We start from the raw sequence: 20,666 nt of genomic DNA, 5'->3' as shown, positions 1-20,666 counted from the left end.
TCCTGCAGCAAGGTCCAGGCTCCATGCTCATCCCTCTCGGATGTGGCTTGGGGGAAATGACAAGCATTGCAACTGCCAGAGGATATTTTGCTTAGGGCGTATTCATTGAAGTATTATGAAAGCTGAACTAAATGTTTGGCTGGAGACTAAACTAAATAAATCCCTGGAATGAGCCTGATTGACCATTGCTTCATACTATGCCAAATTTGTACAGAGCACAACTTCTGTTTCACGATCTCTGCAGGACCAGCAATTCAGCAAAAACCCTGACCCACGAAAGCTGATAAACACTGCGTGTTTTAGTTTTTACAAGATCACATTACTTTCTGTGAAATATATGTAGGGAACTACAATGTTGAGTTGAAAAGAGAGTATAAATGTTTCATCACTTTTACCTCCTGTATTTATTTTCCTCTTGTAGATGGTTCTTGTTTCTTTAGGAGAGTCATGCCATGGACATAGCAGTGCTGTGTCTACACCGCAGAGCTGAGTTGCCTTTGCAGCATCTAGAAACACTGCCCCAGCGAGCCAAGGGTCAGCTCCTGCTGGGGGCAGCTGCTTCCTCACCAGTCATGGGAAAGAGTCCTCGGGTCCTGCCAGCAAAGGCTCTCGGTAAACATCTCTCCCAGCTGATCATTCACTTTTCATAGTAAGTGGATCGGTTCGCTCTGTATTCAGTCCATCCCCGTGAACAATTTCTTTTGGAAAGAAGCTGCAGTCGTGAGTGGGTGTGTCCTGGCTCTGTTGTGCTGGAAAGGCGCCTCCGGGGTTGTCCTGCAGAGGCAGCTCCGCTTTGGCTGCCGGTTTCCTTTTGGGTCTCTCTGGGCCAAACTGGAGAGTGCTCAGGCCTCTGCGAGCTGCTGGACGCCGACTGGTCGCCGGGCAGGATGACGCCCTGTGCCCTGGCCTGTCCCAATACAAGGAGGTGTCCAGGCACGGTCTTTATGTGACACATTATTTCAGACCCCATGTCTTGATTACTGGAGAATTGGGGTGATATGGGGCTTTTTGATTTGTTGTTACCTTCTCTCCTGATTCCCTAACAGGGAATGTTAAATTAATTGGGTTTTGGAGAACTTGGTGAAACTCTGGAGTAATGAGTGTCCCCTGCAAAAGGGCACCTATTCCTGCGGCCAGGAAACCATTTGTAAATGGGGCGTTTGGAGCTGTTCCTGGGTAAGGCATGTCCACACTGAAAAGGGTGGACCTTCCTCCAACCAGGCCAAGGTCCTTGCCGAAAAGGAAATGGGCCGTGGAGAGAGGCCTCGGGGAGTGCTAGAAGCGGCGAGTCAGGGGAATTTGGAGCAGAAAGCAGAGTCCCCAGATGCAGCCCAGTGTGACAGAAAAGGCAGGAACCCCAGAAACTGCTGGCCAGTCAGAAGATGCCAGCCTGGAGGCAGCAAGCCTTCTGAAACACCGCTCCAGTAAATCCCTGTGTTAGGACAACCCATTGTGTGGTTTTTGCTTTAGCAACCAGGAAACCAATGCGAATTCCTTGGGTGGAAATACCAAGCCAGTTGCAGCTTCTGGAAGTGAGGACACCTGTTTACCAAACTCCTTTGTAGGTCTCGGTTGGCAAATGGCACAGCCAAGGATAAGCATTTTTGTCTTTTAAAAGTGTTTTGCAAAGCCAATAGGAACATCAAACATCTTATCATCTTATGTTTCAGATAACTTGGATTTAGTGGGGGGCTTTTCTTACAGGGCATGAAGCACATTTATAGGCATTATTTTATTTCATTATTTATTTTGTATAGAATCTGTGAGCCACTGTGGGTGCTGCCATTACTCAGATGGGAAACTGAGCCACAGAGAAGCATGGCTCTCACGGAGGGAGTGGGACTAGTGTCAGATTTCCTACCTCCCAGTTCTGTCCCCCAAAAGATTTAGCTTTCACTTGGTAAATGGGAAAGCCACTGTGTACATGGCGTCTCCCTTCCTGCTTTCCTCCTTTTTTCCTTCCTCCCTTTCTTTCTAAGAGAAAAGAAACAGTGTTTAGCATTTAAAGGGAATAAGCTGTAATGGTGCTCTTCATTTGATCGGGAGAGTAGTGATTTTTCTGAGGGACTGGATTTCAATGGATTTGATGCCAATTTGTGCAGTTTGTCTCGCGATGATTTTGTGACTTAGGAATCTTGAAATACATCCCATTGCTTTCAGTCTGTTGGGTTTTGCTCATTAAGGAGTCATTTTCAGCAAGTCTGCTGCAAATGCCATTTCTCCTTGGAAATTGATCTTATTGGATGGGTTTCTTGGAAATCAGCCTTTATAGGTGTCATTTCTGTTGAGAGAGCTGTTTTGAGTTTTCTTGGAATTTAGTTGAACCCTTTTATACTAATGCACATGATTCCTTTGGTCCTTTATTTGAATCTTTATCTTTTTAGGCATTTATATAGAATTATTATTTCCTTTCAGAAAAATTGTTGCTTGTTGTCTGAGTTTTCCAGCTACAACCAATCTTCACTGGGCTGGGTTAAACAATGGGAATTTATTGGCTTACGGTTTTAGGCTAAGAAATGTCCCAAATCAAGAGGTCATCAAGGTGATGCTTTCTCCCTGTGGACTGTGGCGTTGTAGGGGCTGGCTGCCGGCCATCCTCGGCCCTTGGCTTTTCTGACATGACCATGTGCACGGTGGCAGTTCCCCTTCCTTCCCCAGTTCTCTTGACTTCCGTGGCCCTTTCCCCATGACTGCAGTTCGTTCTGCTTATACAGGGCTCCAGTGACGCCGAGTCCAGGAATGCCCATCTGAGTCAGCCACAGCGCAACTGAGGTGACCTCCTGAAGTGACCCCTGGAGTGACCCCCTGAAGTGACCTCCTGAATCGGCCCCCACCCACCAGTATGTGTGCCCAGACCAAGACCATGTCCAAACGGGCGACGTGGTTCAACCCACCACACTGTGTTTTCTAATTGCTCATCTTTTGGAATTCCAGCTTTATAAATGGAGTGAATGTTTTCCTGATCAATATTTATTTTTGAACTTTTCTACTTTTTCTTAGAGAAGTTATGGGTATACACAAAAATCATGCATAAAATACAGGGTTCCTCTATACACTCTCTTATTAACATCATGCATTAAGGTGGTACATTTGTTACAATTGATAAAAGCAGGTTTTTATAATTGCAATATAAACCATAATCCATGGTTTATCCTAGGGGTCACTGTGGTGTACAGTCCTACAGATTTTTAAAACTTATTATTCTAGCAACATATATACAACCTAAAATTTCCCATTTTTACCACATTCAAATATATAATTCAGTGCTGTTACGTTCACAGTGTTGCCCTACAATCATTATCACCAAAACTTTTCCATCATCCCAAATAGAAACTCTGTAAAATTTAAGTCTTAACTCCTTATTCCCTTCCCCACCTGAACCCCTCATAACCTCTATTCAAGATTTAGCCTCTATGAGTTTGCTTATTCTAATTATTTCATAGCAATATTCCTTTTGAAACTTTTCTTTTTACACACTCACATTTTGTTTTCCTGCATAGTCTGTTTCCATGTCCTTTTCTCTTTTCCAACTAGCATATCTATTACTGCACCTTGGCAGGTAGTATCATGGAATTGTCATACATTATAAAAAAAAATGGTAAAAAGATAGCTCAATGCTGTGGCTGTTTAATTTTAAATAACAATTGTAGATGTTTTAAAAAGTGACAATGAGAAATGAATTAAGCATGAAAATGTGAATCCAGAGGCTGGTTTATGTAAAATCTTATTTTCTTGATCAAATCACTTTCTTTCTCCAGGCGTCACTTTCATCTGTAAAATGGTTGAATAATGTTGTCTGTTCATTACTGTCACATTTGCATAGATAAAAGATAGATAGCATGCTCAATTATGAACCGTATTTTGAGCAATTCCTAAGATACCCCTAATAATAGCTCTTTTGTGTTCAGTGTCATCTAATTCTGGTAAGGTGTTTTTCTCTCTATTGCATGAAATAGATTGACTTTTTATTCTGTCATATTTACGTGATGAGAGGCGCATTCCCAGTCTACCAGGAACACAGAGGGGAACAAAGCCGGCGCGATATCAAGCAGTCCGGAATCTCCTGGCCGGGTTTCTGACCCCATGCCTCCCAGCGCAGCCTCCCAGCGCAGCCTCCCAGCCTAGGCTCCAGCACCTTTCTTTGGAGAGAGGGCGGGGACGTCCCAGCTGCTCGGCCAAAGACAGAAAGCATGCCGGTCCGAAGGGGTCCCTCTGAAGTTCCTTTCCCGCACGCCCATTCCCCAGATGACAGGCCCCGCGTTCCTGCGGTCTGCTCCTTGTGAATCCCTGGAGGGAGGCCCGGAACGTGGTATGGCGTTCCATTCCATTCCGTTTCCCGACCCTTTCCCTCTTGAGCTGGCACCCATTTTTTTAGCCCTGCAGATAAAAAAATCCTGGCACTGCTTCAGCCTACTTTTATATATCAGGAATTTCCCTAGTTTTAATACAGAAAACCATTTCATTTTATGTTATTGATCTGTGACCTTTTATATTATGTGAAAAATTACCTCACTATGATTACCATATTGGAAACCTTCACTTTTCTCTGTCAACCAATGACTGTACAGTTTGAAAATGAATGATATACTAGGATCGTTTTTATTCTGAATGGAATTAGTCCCCAAAATCCCTATTGGCCTCATGTAGCAGAAAGATGAAATGGCGATTGTATATCAGACCCTCCACTGTTAACTTCTGACTTATTCTCTCCATTCCTTTTTTCTCTTTTTTCAAATATCCAAATAAAATTTATTGCAGCTTTTTGTTAGGATTTAATTTGTGCTACAAGACAAGTTGCAAAGGAAACTATTTAAAGCCCTTGAGGAAAATATCCATGGTTTAAGGTGCAACTGGTTTGTTTCTTCTTTGGGGGAAAGGTGAGAGATGATTTCTGGAAAAAAAAATGATGGGGGAAGAGTGGAGAAGCAGAATTTAAGACTAGTTATTGTGCTGTTTGGGGCATGTGAGTCTGGTTCTTACAGCATAAACTATTTTAGTGGTTTTTGCTTATTTGTTTTGCTTTTCAGCCTTTGGTCTCTAATATCTGAATCAGCAGATAGAAAACAACATCTGGGTACACCAAGAAATTATAAGATGATAATACTACAGATTTCAAGAAAGCGGATTACAGAATGATGTCTGGAGATACTGAGAGGCTCATCATGACATCAAATGCAGTCTTCCTGTGCCACCTCACTCTACCAATTTGTCAAATGTTTCACCAGTTCTGTCTCCTGCTCCCTTCTGAGATGTCACAACTACAGCACTCCCCATTCTTTTTTTTTGTATGCTGCATTGTGGGGTTACATTTCATTCTTGTTCCATGTGAGTGTCCCATTATTGCAGCACCATTTGCTGAATTTTTGTGTGTTTGTTTTGGGGAGTGCAGTGGCCAGAAATTGAACCCAGGTCTCCCACGTGACAGGCGAGATGAACTACCCTTGCACCCCCCACGGAACTACCCTTGCACCTCCACTCCCCGTTCTTTTTGCTGTGAAACATGAGGCATCTGGGACTCGGGCTCTAGTTGTTTTGGTAACAAACTGGATTCCTTAGTGATTTTATAAAGGTGAAAAATTGAAAGGGGATTGATCATTTTCTGGAAGTAGGAGGCCATTTCTTAGATGTTGTTCTCAAAGATAAAGGAATTAACTATAGGAATGAAAACACTTCTCCAAAAAGCAACGTTAAATTGTAGTAGACTTGAACATTCTTTGCCCAAAGAGAGAACTAAAAGGCCTTCAGCTGAGAGGGGGGCGGGGAAGGCATTGCCTTCCAGCTTCCCCTCCAGAGACCACCTGGACGGGCAGAACTCTGGGGAGAGGGGAGAAAAACAGTCCCTACGTTTTAAAGAAGGGGAAGATTATATTCACAGCGTTCCCCTTTCTAAGAAACTGGGATCTCATCGTCCCCCACTCACAACCGGACGTGGTTTCCACTTCTTTCCTTGGGTGTGTATCCTTGGATAAGCCTCAGGGTTCTCAGCTGTGAAATGGGATCATGATGCTGACCTCAAGGCAGAAACTTGAATGAGATAATGGTCTGGACGCCCCTGGCAGTCTTTGGGGAGTTCGATAAACAAGTGGCATGACTGATCGGAAGGACCACTCCCCAGAGCTCTGACCCGCTGTCACTGGGCCCTGGCATGTGGGGGTTTGAACCACGCACTCGCTGCCTTTTCTCTCCCAGTGACACTTCTGCTGCCCTGTGCCCGCAGTGCATAGCCAGCGTTGTCCTCTTGAGCCCTCCTTGGGCACCAGCAGGCAGGGGCTGGGGAGCAGGGCCCCGGCTCCTCACCTGCAGCTGCTTTGCGCTCCTTTGCTCTGTGTGTGTTTCCCGTTGCTTGGGGTGGGAGCGGTGAAAGGGAAAACCCACGTTAGTGGCCTGGCTGCTGTGTAGGGAGTCTCTTGGATATGAATGCAAGAAAAGTGGCTCTGCTGCCCCTGGCTGCTGGTCTGCCTCCTGCCCTGGTGCTCTGTTGGCTAATGGTGGTCGTGGGAGGCCTTGGAGGGGTCTCAGGTAAAGAATGGAGAGGTGTGTGTGCGTGCGTGTGTATGCTTGTGCATGCGGTGTGTGTATGCATGTGCATGCATGTGGCTGAGGATAGAGAAGGGGCTGAGCCTGCTTCACTGCTCCCCCCCTCCCCCCCCACCCCCCCTTCCCTAGCCTCTGGTTGCTAGGCAGTTTCTATGGTAGCAGCATCCTCAGACTCAACTTTTCCCTTTCATTTAGAGCCAATTAAGGTAAAATAGTGTGTGTGTGGAGGGGGGAGGGGGGGTGTGATAGGGAAGAGCTTGCAATGTAAGGGGGCGGGGGGGAGAGGGAGGGAAGCGATTTGGTGCTGCAAGTGAAGCGTTTTCTCTGCCAAAGTCGCAGTAGAGATTCTGAAGCTGCAGTTGCATCTCCTTTCCTGTGTCCACGCCTGAGCGGGAAGCAGCAGCAGCTCTGCGCCGAGCTGGGCATTTGGCAGGAAGGCTCTCACCCGAGCAGCCACACTGCAGACCCCTCTTGGGGAGCTCCCCCGCAACCGCGCCCCCAGGAGACCCCGACCGGACTCCCCTCCTGAGCCCCGTCTGGTTTCGTTTTTCGCCCTCTCCCTCCTGCTCTGGCTCTGGTTTTGTTTGTTTCTGACGTTCTGTCTGTGTCTGCACTGTTTGGTGTCTCTATTTTCTCTTTTGCTATCAATACTTGATCAGAGGAGAGCCAAAAGTTTTTTAAAATGCCAATTGCACAGTTGCTGGAGCTATGGAAAAAGATAGAAGTGGAACCCATGGAAATAGAGGTGAGTAAAGAGAAGAAAATATGTACTTTTCATACTATCCTGGAAAATCCTAGCTGTAGCAAATGAACTGTTTTATTTAATATAATGAATCCCTATCTAATGAGTGACTATTATGTGATAGATGTAACGTGTATACATGCATATGTTATATTGTATAGATGTGTTTATACCTTATACATATACACTATATATGAACAGTATTTGTGTAGGGCAAATATATAAATGAAAATGAATAGAGTTGGAAAACATTGTTGCTCTAATGCCATCAGGGTGTTTGTTAAAGTGTGTGTGTCTTAAAGTGTTTGCAGGCTTCCAAACTAGTCTGCCTCACTTTGATTTCCCTTCAACAAGTGGCTTTAAATTAAAAGACCTCCATTTGCTACAGTGGAGGCTGAAACTAGAAGGCAAAATAAATGATGAATTCGTCTTCAAGGAACAGAAAGCAGAAGCACAATACAATCTTAAAAGGATGTTTGTTCAAACAAAGAGGCATGCTTAAAGATAAAGGGAAAAGATAATGAAATGTCAATATCAAGAACCCATTCCCAGGGCTGGCTGACGTGCAGAAGACGTTGCTGATATTAAGTATTTGCTTCCCCAGGGATGGGCAGAGCTCTCTTTCCTGGAATTTGATTTGCTTAATTTGAATTATAAATGAACGTTTATTTTTCCGTGAACAGAAAGCTCCCCCAAATTATTAAGATCTACTAAATTATTAGATGTACTGTGTCTATAGCAACTCAAATTGCACTGAACAATTTGCTCATTTCAATAACTTACTAAAGGCCAAGCTTTAATTTTTGCCTTATCTCCCACATCAACTATCATATCTAAAAGTTTAATCCTTTCTGTTTTAAATTATATTTTAAGTATACATACAGTATATTGAGATATTGACATCACCATTTTAAACCGAATGAGAGATTCCATCTTGGAAGAGAGTTTTCACTTAATGTTTTATGTTTAATACTTTACTCGGAAGTCAAACTAACTTAACCGTGCTTGAAATGCATATCTGCATTTTATATAGCTTGTCCAGCACAGCACAGATACTAAACCCAAGTTGTAAGTTGTAATCCCCCAAGCTGGGTTGTGTCTAGAGCGCTACCTAAGCTGGGAGCAGCTGGCACCCGGCGGCGGGAGCCTGTGTGGTCTGTGCCCCACAGCGCCGAGAAGAGTCCTTCACTTCTGCCGGGCCAGGCACTGTCGCTGCTTGCTTTTTGAGAAGTAGTTGAATATTTACAAAATTGAGCTAATGAGTGAACAAACTATTAAGCAGAAATTCTTTTCTTTTTTGTCAGCACTTTCTAAAGCCCTTCTGAGCATCTTCACCATTTTTGTCTGTGCCGAGATGCCTCTGCCTCCCCCGCTTCCCGGGCACTGGGCAGCTCACCTATTTTCTCTGAGGACGCAGAGTTTGAGATTCATTGCATCTCTTCCATTCAAATCATCTTCATTCAAAAACATAGAACCGGGGAAATCTCTGTGACTGTCTAGGGAAAGTATTTGTGCTTTTGTGAGCTGTTTTGAGATATTTTGGATGATACATTTTACCCATGAACGAGGTGTGTTGACAAGGAAACATGTGCTAATTAAAAACTGGGTCTGCCATAAAAATCCCTGAAAATCTAGCATTAAAAAGAAGCATGCGGTGTTTCAAAAGTTATATTTTTGCAAGTTAAATCCATGCTTCAAAAGCAGGGCTTTTCAGATCAGTAGCTTCCGTAGGGCACAGGGCACGCTTTGGGGGGAGGTGAGAGGTAGAAGATGGGACAAGTAAAGTGAGTATGTGCGCCAGCCGGGCTGTGCCCCTGGGCCATTTCAGTTGTATTCTTTCCGAGGGATAAACATGCCTTGTCTTTCTGGGCTATCACAATGCATCAGAGAGAGGAAAATCCCTGTTTTCAACAATGCAGATAAAACATGATTCCCTGAAGACTTGTGGTCAAGTTAGTATAATGAATATTATTCTACAACTCTGAGGTCGGAAGGCAAAACTAGGGCTTAGAACTATGCAAAGAGCTGACATAGTGTGTCTCCTGTCTGCTGGAACCTGGGCTGCGGTCTCATGCCTCCTCTCCAGGCTTCTGGGAAGTAATCAGTTTTCTTAAACCAAAGGTTCGTTAGGCGTTTGCCCAGTCATGTTACGTCAGAAGCAGAGGCTCAGGTCCCTGGCTGTTTAATGTTCAGAATACAGCAATGCCGTGCTTTGTGTTATCATGGGTGGGGGCCTATCCAGTCTTTGGTTTCATTAATTCTCTAGGCCTTCCCCTGAGATTATGGTTTTATTCCATTCAACTAGGAATGGTGACACATACCTTTGGGGAATGGTGACACATACCTTTGGTTGTCACTTCTCTGCTGCCTTCTTAACCATGCCAGCATTTCAGCTTCACGTTACTCCACCCTTCCAGCTCTGCAAAGCTATAAGGAACTTATATAAACCACCTATCCTTTCGACTGTGGCATACATTACACAACCTTGGTTCATTTAGTGACTTACAATTTTGGACATGAGTGATCCCTGCCTTATGTCACACCTACTTTGTAAAGGATCAGCCTTTGGAATGAAGCATGATATAGTTACATGTAAATTCAAGCAGAAAAAGAGCTTGCACAGTTTTCACATGCTGGCTGCACTGAGTATTCATCAAATCCTCCTTTACGCGATTGCCTGTGGGTGGCTATTGACAAAACCTTTGCAAGGATGACGATAGCTGATGCTTATCTTTGTTGTCAGACCCCCGAGGAGGACCCTGGCCTGGGTGCAGAGTCCATCATAGAAGACACCACGGAAGAGGTAACTATCCTCATAGCACAGCCTGATGGTTTGGGGAGGGTCGGCTCCAGAAGACAGGATGGAGGGGAACATGGAAGTTTGAAAGTGATAGTCTATGAGTAGTTATTTTACTGAAATATGTATACACACATGCACACATACACAAACGTATGTATGCACACGCACATATTATGTGCATATGATGTTCAATAATTTCCCACAAAATAAATACTTAGAACGTAGAAAGAAAAACTATGATCCAAGACAAAATTCATAGTCTTTTTGTTATAGACCTTTTAAAGGAAGGAAATGGCATGTTATCAACAATATATCCAGCAGGGGCATGAAATAAGAGACAAATAATTTTGCCTGTTGGTAGTAGAAAATGTAGAGTGTTAAAATGTTCAGTGATGTGTCAAAGAGCCATGGAAGAAAAGGGAATTTCGCCTGTGAGCAAATGGCCTCTCCAATGAGCTTTCTGGTTTATTAAAGTTGGAGTTGATGTCTGCTTTCACATCATATTTCAATTTTATATTTGAACACACATTGAAGAGTGTGTTTCTGAACCAGACAACAGGAAACCAACTCCAACTTTAATAATTCAGGGCCTTACTGGCATCCCAGTGCAGATTTCATTGATAACGAGCACATCACAGGGGAGGCATTGGGCATGAAAGAGCTAAATCCCGAAGCTGAATTGAAGCAGTAAAATAATCCTACTGAAGCAGCCATATTTCTACACTTACAAAGTAAATTCTCTCAAAGGCAGATGGAACCATGGAAAGTTGACTAGGCAATTAATAAGATTCAGCAACCTAAGTGGCTCAGAAAGGAACAACTTAGAACCATAAAAGTTGTACAGTTTGCAACTCTGTCAACTTTTAAAAATAGCTGGCCAGGTAGGAAGCCTGGATCAATGAACACTACTGACTTCACAGTAGAGTCCACTCAGATGCTGAAAAATGCTTATGACAACCAGCTCAGCCTAGGCGCACCAACAGAAATTTAAGCCAAGCGTAAAATGGATCTTGTGATTAGATGATGTAGGATGTTGGTTAAATAAAGCAAAATGGCTTTAAGCGGCCTCATCCTTAACTGCCAGCCCTTCAAAGTTCTGTGCTTTTGTACCTGGCCTGGGAGTCTGGATCCCCGATTCTATTCCTAGCTTTACAATGATCTTGCTGTGTTCTTAATCAAAATGTTTGGCCCGGCCATCACTTTTGTGTTCCCCTGGGAAAGTAGGTGTGTCTCTGCTTTTGCTAGTTCCACAAAGATCACAGAGAGAAAAGGCATATAAACCAGCAAATATCATGGAAAACTGGGGGTTCAGTCCAGTACATTACAAAGCAGTGGGGAGAAGGAAAGAAAGCTCTAAGAACCCAGCATCTCAGAGAAAGCAAGCCACTGCCTGTCATTTTAAATAACACCTTGATAGGTTTCTTGGAAACTTTCATTTCCAGTGAACCTTAAGAGTTGCAGGCAGATTAATGTGGTAATTTAGCAATTAACTTCAGGAGACAGACTTTCTGGCATCAAGCTGAAGTAGTATTATTAGGCTATTCATTTGGGTCGACTTGAACTGAGCAACGAGATCGGGTGGCATGACATGTTCAAAAGCACTTAACCAGATAACAAAGAATCTTTTACTTATGTAACAATATTAATTTCCTTGAGGCCTCCTGGTGGTCTTATCCTTGATATTTGTGATGGAGATCTAGATATGAATTGGTTGCAGGCTGTGATTAAAACAACTGACCTCTTCAAAAGTTATTTTTAATAATGGAATATGAGATATAGGAAACCATTACTATTTTTCTTCTGAATGATAGGAGAATCAGTATATTTTCTGGTTCTTAATCGATGAAGAAAAATGGTTTCCCAACAAATTTTACTAGTATTTTGCAGAGCCCTTACCAAACATAATATTGATATGTAGATAAAAATTTATACACTTTTGGAAGGAATAATGGAAAATAGTGTGGTAAATTATTTGTTGTCGACTTGATGGTTTAAACAGAAGATGCCAAAAATTCAACTTGCAGTTTTTAATCTAGCAGCAGATGAATATCATTTGGTTATTCCATACAGTGCTCTAATTTTTAAACAAGGGAATCATTCTCCTTGTACATCCTTCTTGAGCTTCAGAGTGGTAATTTGCAATGTCTATTTTAATTGAAGAATTTAATGCTCAAGATAAATGAGGGAAATTAGAGGGTAACTGAATGGAGTATAAAAAATCTGATGCCTTTTGCTAATCTGAAAGTGTATGATGATAAAGAGTCATCTTATTTGGAAAAAATCTTTCAAATCAACAAGTTTGTTCACTAATTCATTCTTTCAACCAGTGTTTATTGATAACCATGCTCAGCATTGCAAGATAAAAAGGTAAGTAAGACTTGTCTTGGAAAACTGGAGGAGAACATTGTAATTACTTCAACCTTGTAATTACTTTAATTTAGATGGCTTTCTTCTGTGGAACATTTTCTCACGTGATTTTTTTTTTTAAGTATAGAACCCATTTGGGATAGTTTGTGTGTATATATCTCAGTGTGTGAGTCTTGTCCAGTGGTAGACCACGCTGTGGCTCTGTCCAACTGCTGAAAAGAGAATTCTGGTGAAGGTCTAGGACAAAGATGGAAAATAAGACAGGAAGTCTGTGTTTGAATGTGGGTGTTAATGCAACCTATCCTTTCCTCACCTATCACTAAGGAAAAGGCTCCCTCTCCTAGGAAGTAAGCATTGGTGCTGAGGAGTTTGGGTTCTATTGATCAGGAGGGTAGATTCCGGCTAATTTCATTCGACACATAGGCAGGCATCCTTTTCATATTCTGAAAAAATAAATTGGCACATTTCATTAGAAACATTTCTAGAGCTATGTTCTTTGAGGGTGATTCAAATGGGCTCTATATCAAAACAGATCACAGTCATGGAAAGAAATTTCTAGAAACAAATTCTCAATGGACATTTATAGTGTGTTATGTAAGGATTCCTGATCCTCCTTCTTGATTTTCTTTTTGCATAACAAAGCAAGTGGAGATCCTAAGAAATTACATTAGCTAAAATATTTTGAAGTTAAATGCAGGAAAAAAACGTGCCTCACTTGGCCCAGCTAGTGTGATGTAGACAGGAGGGCTGAGAGCAGGTCCTCCACCTGGCTGCCAAGAAACCTTGCAGTTTGGGGTGAATTTCGTGAATTCAACACGGCCCAGAGTCGACCTATAGCCTCATTGTCTGGGAAGCACGATTTGGACATGATACCAAGAGCACTTAGGGCAGGTCTGCCCAGCCCCACTCAGGAGACCTAGGCACTAGAGCATTCACGAATTTACCGTGGGAGAGAAGGGGACATGATGTGCCCCCACCCTCAGCCCACCCAGTGCCCCCACCTTCAGCCCATCCCATGCACCCACCCTCAACCCACCCTGTGCCCCCCACTCTCAGCACACCCAGTGCCCCCACCTTCAGCACACCCAATGCCCCCCACCCTCAGCCCATCCCATGCCCCCCACCCTCAGCCCATCCCGTGCCCCCCATTCTCAGCCCACCCTGTGCCCCCACCCTCAGCCCTGGGCCCAGGGCAGGCATGGAGTGGAGGAGGGGAGGGCACGGGTCAGAACAAGCCACGGAAAGTCTTGACCTCCTAACTCCACAGTATGGAATTTAAGTCTCCTTACTGAGTATCTCCACGCAGTATCTCTGGGCTGTGTGTTAACCTTTGGTCTCTAGTGCCATGTATTTTAGAATCATAGGTGATATATATATATATTTTGGTAAACTGTGCAGTGGGGGTCAAGTGTTATTCTTTTTCCACTTGACTATCTTGTTATTGCAGCACCATTTGTTGAGTTTTTTTGCGGGGGGGAGTGCATGGTCCAGGAATTGAACCTGGATCTCCCGCATGGCAGGTGAGAATTCTACCATTGAACTACCCTTGCATCCATCCCCCCATAGGTGATTTTTTTAATGTCACACAACAGTCTGTGAATAAATTAGAATCTGTTTTATGCATTTTTAAGAATGCTTGGATTTCAGGACTGTTTATTAATAGTCTTAAAGACCATTTTCCTATCTGGTCAACTGTAGAAAACCAGACCCAAAGAATCTACTTAAAATATTAGCAGGTTTTTACTTTATTTCCTTATGATTGGTCACTAGGGTAATTTTCCCAGCAATTTTAATCTCTGACTTGACAGCAGAAATTAGGCTCTCCAGCACAGAGCTGAGTGGTATCCAAAAAGGGCTGGAGGGGGTGGCATCTCCCTGTCATTCAGTAATGAGTGGACAGGAGAGGCTGGAAGGAGAACCCCTGAGAACCGCCCCTGTCCTGGCTGCAGGAAGACGACTCTCTTTGACTCCTATGCAAATTCTTGAGTGTGCAGCACCACGCATTTCTCAGCTAGGGAGGTAGGAGGAGATGTGTGTGTCTGGGCACATGGCCCCTTCCTCAAAGTGCCAGGGGGTTGAGGGGGAAGTCCACCAGAGCACAAAGTCCTGTAAGACTCTGATTCTGATTAACATAACTTCTGCCAATGACCTGCTCTCTCTGAATTCCACGGCTGGTCACAGGCTTGGACTGCTAGATTGTTCGGCCCTGGAAGGGAAGTCAGGAGAAGGCCGGGGAGAGGTTTGCAGGATCGTATCAGAGAAGGTCAACTGGAAGGAAAGAACCAATCCTGGAGTTTCATCAGAACTCTCTGGAAGGAAGTCAAGATGGTGACAGTGACATTACCCTGGCAGGGCTGGGGCAAGTGGACACTTCTCCACTTCAGTTCACCTTCCCTGGGATCCAGGCAGAGTATTATTCCTCTTTTTTGAAAATAAAGAGAAAAGGAAGCTGGTTTCAATAGAAATAGGACAAGATGAACAATGATATCTAGGAATTAATAAAGCAATCAAGAGCAATACACCTACAAATAGTTAATAGTTTTGGGGGGAAAAAAAGATTGATAAAACAATTTTCCAAGCCCTGTTTATTGTCTTATCTTTGAAAACATCTATCATATCTCTAAAAGCTGGTGTTATTTAGTCACATTAACTATGTCAATCTATTTACAGCTGTATTTTGTATTATCTTTCTGTCTGGTAAAAGACAGGGACCACTTTCAGCATTATAGACATTCTGGACAATTCAATTAAACAATATTCATTTTGAAAGGGGTGATGTGCCTAAGGTATTAGAAACTCCATCTGGGTTGAAATGGACTGTGGGGAGGATAACAGTAATATTAGCTTCATGAAACATCAGCCTTTATTGAGGCAGGCAGGAGGGAAAGTTTATGATTTTGTAACAGAAATTGGTGGAATGCATTATTTGGTGTGCAGGAGGTAGTTATTTGCAAGAGTCAACAAAAGATAGGAAGTCTGGCTTTTGTCATCTATAGACATCTGTCCTTTCAGTTATCTCAATTGCACTTAAATGTTAGTCAGTAATCATTACTGGACATGTTTTGGGACGATTTACTGCTACTTTCAGTTTCTGAGCGCCTCACGGTTCTGCTTCTGCAGCCTGGTCAGAATGAGCTCATTTCCCTGAGTACATTCTCTCTGAAAACAAAATGATTATCATTTTACCACTAACTGCAGCACTCTCGCTAAAATCACAGGCCCCAGTTGGAGATCTTGTCTTGTAATCCAGAGACGACATTATTCCATATGTAGACCAGTAAACAAACCCTCCGCATCTCACTCCATCCTGGGGTGAACCGGCGAATGGCCTGTGTGTTTCCACTGCCCTTTTCTAGACACGCTGCAGGAGCAGACTCGGAGCCCGCAGGCGTTTCCTGCCAGCTCAGGCAGCTTTACAGACGGCCTCATAAAGGGAACAGTGGTTTTCTGGGGGGACATCCCGCTTACCCTCTCATGCGAAGAATATCTTGTGCTGGGATAGTCGCTGAAGCATGAAGCAAAGCACCCGGTCAAGGCTGTCTGTTCCCTGTGCTGTCACGTGCAGAGGTAGTGTGGAGGAAGCCCTACACGTAAATTTGCTGTCTTTTAGCCTCTTGAGATGGCGATGCACCTGACCCCCTGCAGAGAAACTCAATGGTGAGACAAAATAATACCACTGCCTTTTAATATGTTCTGAGCCCTGGGAAGTGGAGGAGTGGCCTCAACTTTCCATCCTTTTCAAGGGGGGGGGGAGGTGAAATTAAGGCTCAAACAATGAGGTAACTTGTCAGGTATATCAGAGAACCAGTAAATAAGGGAGCCTCAACCAAAGCTGCTCTGTTGACCTGTTTTCTCTTTCTAGAACTGCTGAGTCCCCATATTGTGCTCAAGGTGGGGGTGGGGAAGGGTGCTTGGCCAATGGGACCATGCCATGGGGTTAAATGCTGAGGCTCAGGCCTTCCCTGTGGGTTTAAGATCATGTTCCATGCACCTTCAGTCACACGGACGGGGTCCTGCCCACGCCGCCTGGGCCTTGCCCCTCCTGGAATCTTCCGGAGAGTTTAACTCCAGGAGGTGTGGTCTGGAGCAGAGGTCTTCTGGGGAAAGGCCCAGTGGTTCAGATGCCTGCATGGCTCCTCCTTCCCCAGGAGCTGGACAGATGCCTGCATGGCTCCTCCTTCCCCAGGAGCTGGACAGATGCCTGCATGGCTCTTCCTTCCCCAGGAGCTGGACAGAGCTCAGACTCCACCTGGTCACATGTGATTCTCCTTTTCTCCTCTTGTATTCTCTTTCCTTCTCAGTTCAAGTTGGTGAAAAATGCAAACGTTGGTTTTTTTCATGTATGCATAAAAATCCATGGTAACATGAGCTAGAGATGCTTTTGAAAACCATGCTACTTTTTTCCGGGGAGAGGGGAGACCAATATCCCTCTCAACTTGGGATCACTGATTGAATTGCAATTGAAATTGCAATTGAAAAATGTCCTTGTATTTTATTAATTTCAAATGGATAACTGAACAATGATTTCAAGAGAGGATGTCTACATATGTTTTAATTGAGTCAGTTTTCCTCCCCAAATAATGCAGTACATGTCTGGGTAAGATGCAAGGCACCAGTTAGAAAGCTGGATAATTTACTGTGCTTGAGACACTCTGAAGTAAGGGAGAGTAAAAGCAAAAGGAAAAGAGCTCACCCTTTTAACATACGTACAGCTGGGAGCTGGGTGTGAAGGCATAGATTTGCAATTTATGTGAGTCATAAAACTCTCTCAGGCATCATTAAAACATATTCTTTTCCGAGATGTACTACCCAAACACTCCGCAGTGCCAACGCGTGATGAGCGCCCGCCAGCGCCACAACGGAAGCGCCTCCAGCGCGCCTCCACCCTGGAAGGAATCCGCAGAAACACTGGTGATGGGCTGAAATCCATGGCCCCTAAACTTGGATTCTTACCAGTGGAGCAAACAGTTTATAACTATATAGGAAGAAAATGAAAGGCAAAAATTAAAAATGTACTCGAGGGGGTGCAAGGGTCGTGCAGTGGTGGAATTCTCACCTGCCACGCGGGAGACTGGGTTCAATTCCCAGTCCAAGCACTTCCCCCAACCAAGCAAATAAGCAAAACAAACAAAAATTCAGCAAATGGTGCTGCATTAAGGGGACACTCACATGGAAAAATAATGACATGTGACCCTGCCATACAGCATACAAAAAAAGGAATGCACTGAGGAGATGGTTCGGCTCTGGGACCATGCCCTGCACCTCGGTTTGAGGCAGACACTGCAGAAGCTCCGTGGACCCAAACACGCATGGGGCAGGAAACACCCACTGTGCAGGAATTGGAGGATTCAGACACCTGGACGCAGGTTTCCCAGGTAATAGAATAACAGCAGCGACAACAGGGTAATTTCCTAAAGTTCCTTCTCCATGCGACCACAGGGCCCGTGCTCAGCCCCGGGCAGGTGAAGCTACCGTGGGTGCCACAGGTGCCGGGCTGCACAGGTGGCTCCAGCAGGTGCCTTCCGCTCCTCCTTGCAGTCCGCTCCTCCTGCTGTCTCCCTTTCCGCTGCCAGCGGTGACACCTGAGCCGTGGCCACGTGCCGAGCACCTGCGAGGTGCCGGTGGTTCGTGAGAACTAAGACATGTGATGCCTCTGCCACCGCGCAGCTCAGATTTGGGGGTTCTCATAAACAAGCAGCTGATTCAGATCACTCCTTATGGCTCTGTGCTAGGTGGAAAGAAAACAGAGGGCTGGAGCGTGACTGGGGGGCCATTTGAGAGCAATGGTGCCGAAGGCTTCTCTGAGTAAGTGATGTCTCAGCTGCAACCTAAAGGAAGAAAGCAGAGTTACAGAGCTCTGGGGGAAGATTGAAGCCGAAGGAACAGCCCATGGATGGGCCTCAGGGAGCACGGAGCTGGGCCTGGCCCAGGTACCCGGAGCGGGCTGGCAGATGAGGGTGGAGAAGTAAGCGAGGCCAGATCACAGAGGGACAGGGACACTGGGGTAAGGTTTGGGTTCTACTCGAGTTTTTCTCTAGGAAGCCGTTGGAGACTTCCACGCAGGGATGTGATGTGATTTCATTTATGTTTTCCAAAAAATCACCCTGGTTATGGTAAAGAAGCGCATGAGCCTTACGGGGAAAGCATGTCTGTGGGATGGGTTGGTAGCTCCTGCAGTAGCCTGGGACGGAGACGGGGGTGCTGGCAGTGGCCACACTGAGAGGTTTGCTTGTAAGTCACCTGTGAGGGATAAGGCAGCCTCCAGCGTCAGTCGCACATGTGGGAAATCCTGTATTGTTGGTTTTGTGGGTCTAGGTCACAAAGTCTTTGTCAGAGACTTTGCTTTTGCCTCTTAACTCATCTTGAAATAATTTCAAACTTAGAGGACACTTGCAAAAATAATACAAAACCCACGCGGAGAACTCCAACTACACGCCACTGCCCCGCCCCACGCCACCCAGCTCCACAACTTTGAATGTTATTCTGTCTACGCAGCTGTCCGTCCATCCGTCTATCTGTTATCTATTTTCTAAACCTTTGAGAGTAGGTCGTATACATCAAATTCCTTGAACACCTAGTGCTTTCATGTGTGTTTCCTAAGAACAGGGACATTCATTTCTGCAACCACCCTCAGTGCTGTCATCAACTTCAAGGAAGTTATCTTGATCTCAAGCTTGCTGTTTATAGTCATCTGTCCCAATCAGATCTTTCTGGATCTTTTCTCCTTCAATATTAGATCCAGGCCAGGATCCTGTATTGCTTTTAATGTCATTGTCTCTTCCGTTTTTTTTTTTTTTTTGAATTGTGGAAATGTATGAACAACTTGAGATGGCCCTTCCCAAGCACTCCGTTCAGTGATTCGTCACATTGACACTGTGGTGGTCCCCTCACCACCTGCCATTACTGAAGCTGTCCCTTCACCCAAACAGAAACCTCCCACCCATAGTGACTTATCTCGCTGTTTGCCTTCACCCCCAGCCAACCCGCACTCCACTGTCTGCCTCCGTGAGTGTGCATGTTCTGGTTATTTCTTATAAATGAGATAAATGAGGCCGTGCAATATTTATCGTTTCGCATCTGGCTTGTTTCATTCAACACGATGCCTTCAAAGGCATCCACGCTGCAGCACTTCATTTGTCACCATTTCACGTATCAGAACTTCATCTCTTTTGCAGGCTGAGTAATATTCTATTGACGAGTAAACCACATTTTGTTTATTCATCTGCTGATGGGTATTTGGGTTCCTTTCACCTTTTGCTTTTATGAATAACACTGCTATGAACATTGATGTATCAACATCTGTCTGAGTCTCTGCTTTCAATTCTTTTGGGTCTATACTAGAAGCGGGACTGCCAGGTCATATGGTAGTTCTATGTCAGACTTCCTGAGCAAATGCCAAACTGCTTTTCACAGCAGCTGCACCATTTTATCTTCCACCAACAACGCATAAAGACTCCTGTTTCTTGCCTCGTCACCAGCACCTATTATCATTATTTTTAAGTAATAGCCATCCTAGTGGGTGAGACGGGATATCTTATTGTGGTTTTGATCTGTATTTCCCTAATGACTAATGTTAAGCATCTTTTCAGGTGTTCATTGGCCACTTTCTTTGAAGAAATGTATATTCAAGTCCTCTGCACATTTTTAAATTGTGTTGTCTTTCATTGTTGAGCTGTAGGAGTTCTTTATATATTTTGGATGTTAAACCCTTATCAGATCCAAGGTTTACAAATATCTTCTTTCTTTCTTTTTGTAGGTTGTCTTTTCACTTTCTAGATAATGTCCTTTGATGCATACAAGTTTTTAGTTTTGATGAAATCCAATTTTTTGATTTTTCTTTTGTTATTTGTAGTTTTGTTGTAAAGTCTAAGAATCCATTGCCTAAGTCAAGGTCCTAAAGATACTTCCTTGTGTTTTCTTCCAAGAGTTTTATAGCTTTATCTCTTATACTTAAGTCTTGATCCATTTTGAGTTGATTTTTGTGTATGATGTGAGGTATGAGTCCATTTTCATTCTTGTCTTTCCAATAGAGTGGACTTGTAAACTGTCTTAGTTTGCCAGAGCTATCACAAATGCAGCAAATGGTTTGGGTTTAAACAACAGAAATTTACTGGCTCATGGTTTAGGAGTTAAAAGGAGTCCCAATTCTAGATCTCAGCAAGACTTTCCTTCTCTCTGAAACCTGCAGCATTCTGGTGCTGGCTGCAGTAAAGCTGTCAC

General features: G+C 44.1%; 1 protein-coding gene across 6 annotated transcripts in view; it reads left to right on the top strand.

Annotated features, from left to right (window-relative positions):
- The first annotated feature begins 6,919 nt into the window (after positions 1 to 6,919).
- RPS6KA2 (ribosomal protein S6 kinase A2) overlaps positions 6,920 to 20,666 on the top strand; it is a 404,289-nt gene continuing 390,542 nt past the window's right edge. For 3 of the 6 annotated variants that reach the window (XM_077120826.1, XM_077120827.1, XM_077120828.1), the window contains exons 1-2: positions 6,920 to 7,282; positions 10,023 to 10,082. In XM_077120826.1, the coding sequence (XP_076976941.1) occupies positions 7,220 to 7,282; positions 10,023 to 10,082 (123 nt within the window). In that variant the 5' untranslated portion in view covers positions 6,920 to 7,219. The remainder of the gene's footprint in view (positions 7,283 to 10,022; positions 10,083 to 20,666) is intronic. The other 3 variants (XR_013159470.1, XR_013159471.1, XM_077120832.1) reach the window with 1 other exon arrangement.

The sequence above is a fragment of the Tamandua tetradactyla genome, chromosome 11 (assembly GCF_023851605.1).
Source record: "Tamandua tetradactyla isolate mTamTet1 chromosome 11, mTamTet1.pri, whole genome shotgun sequence".
Taxonomy (NCBI): Eukaryota; Metazoa; Chordata; class Mammalia; order Pilosa; family Myrmecophagidae; genus Tamandua; species Tamandua tetradactyla.
This window is presented reverse-complemented; position numbering and strand designations above follow the sequence as displayed.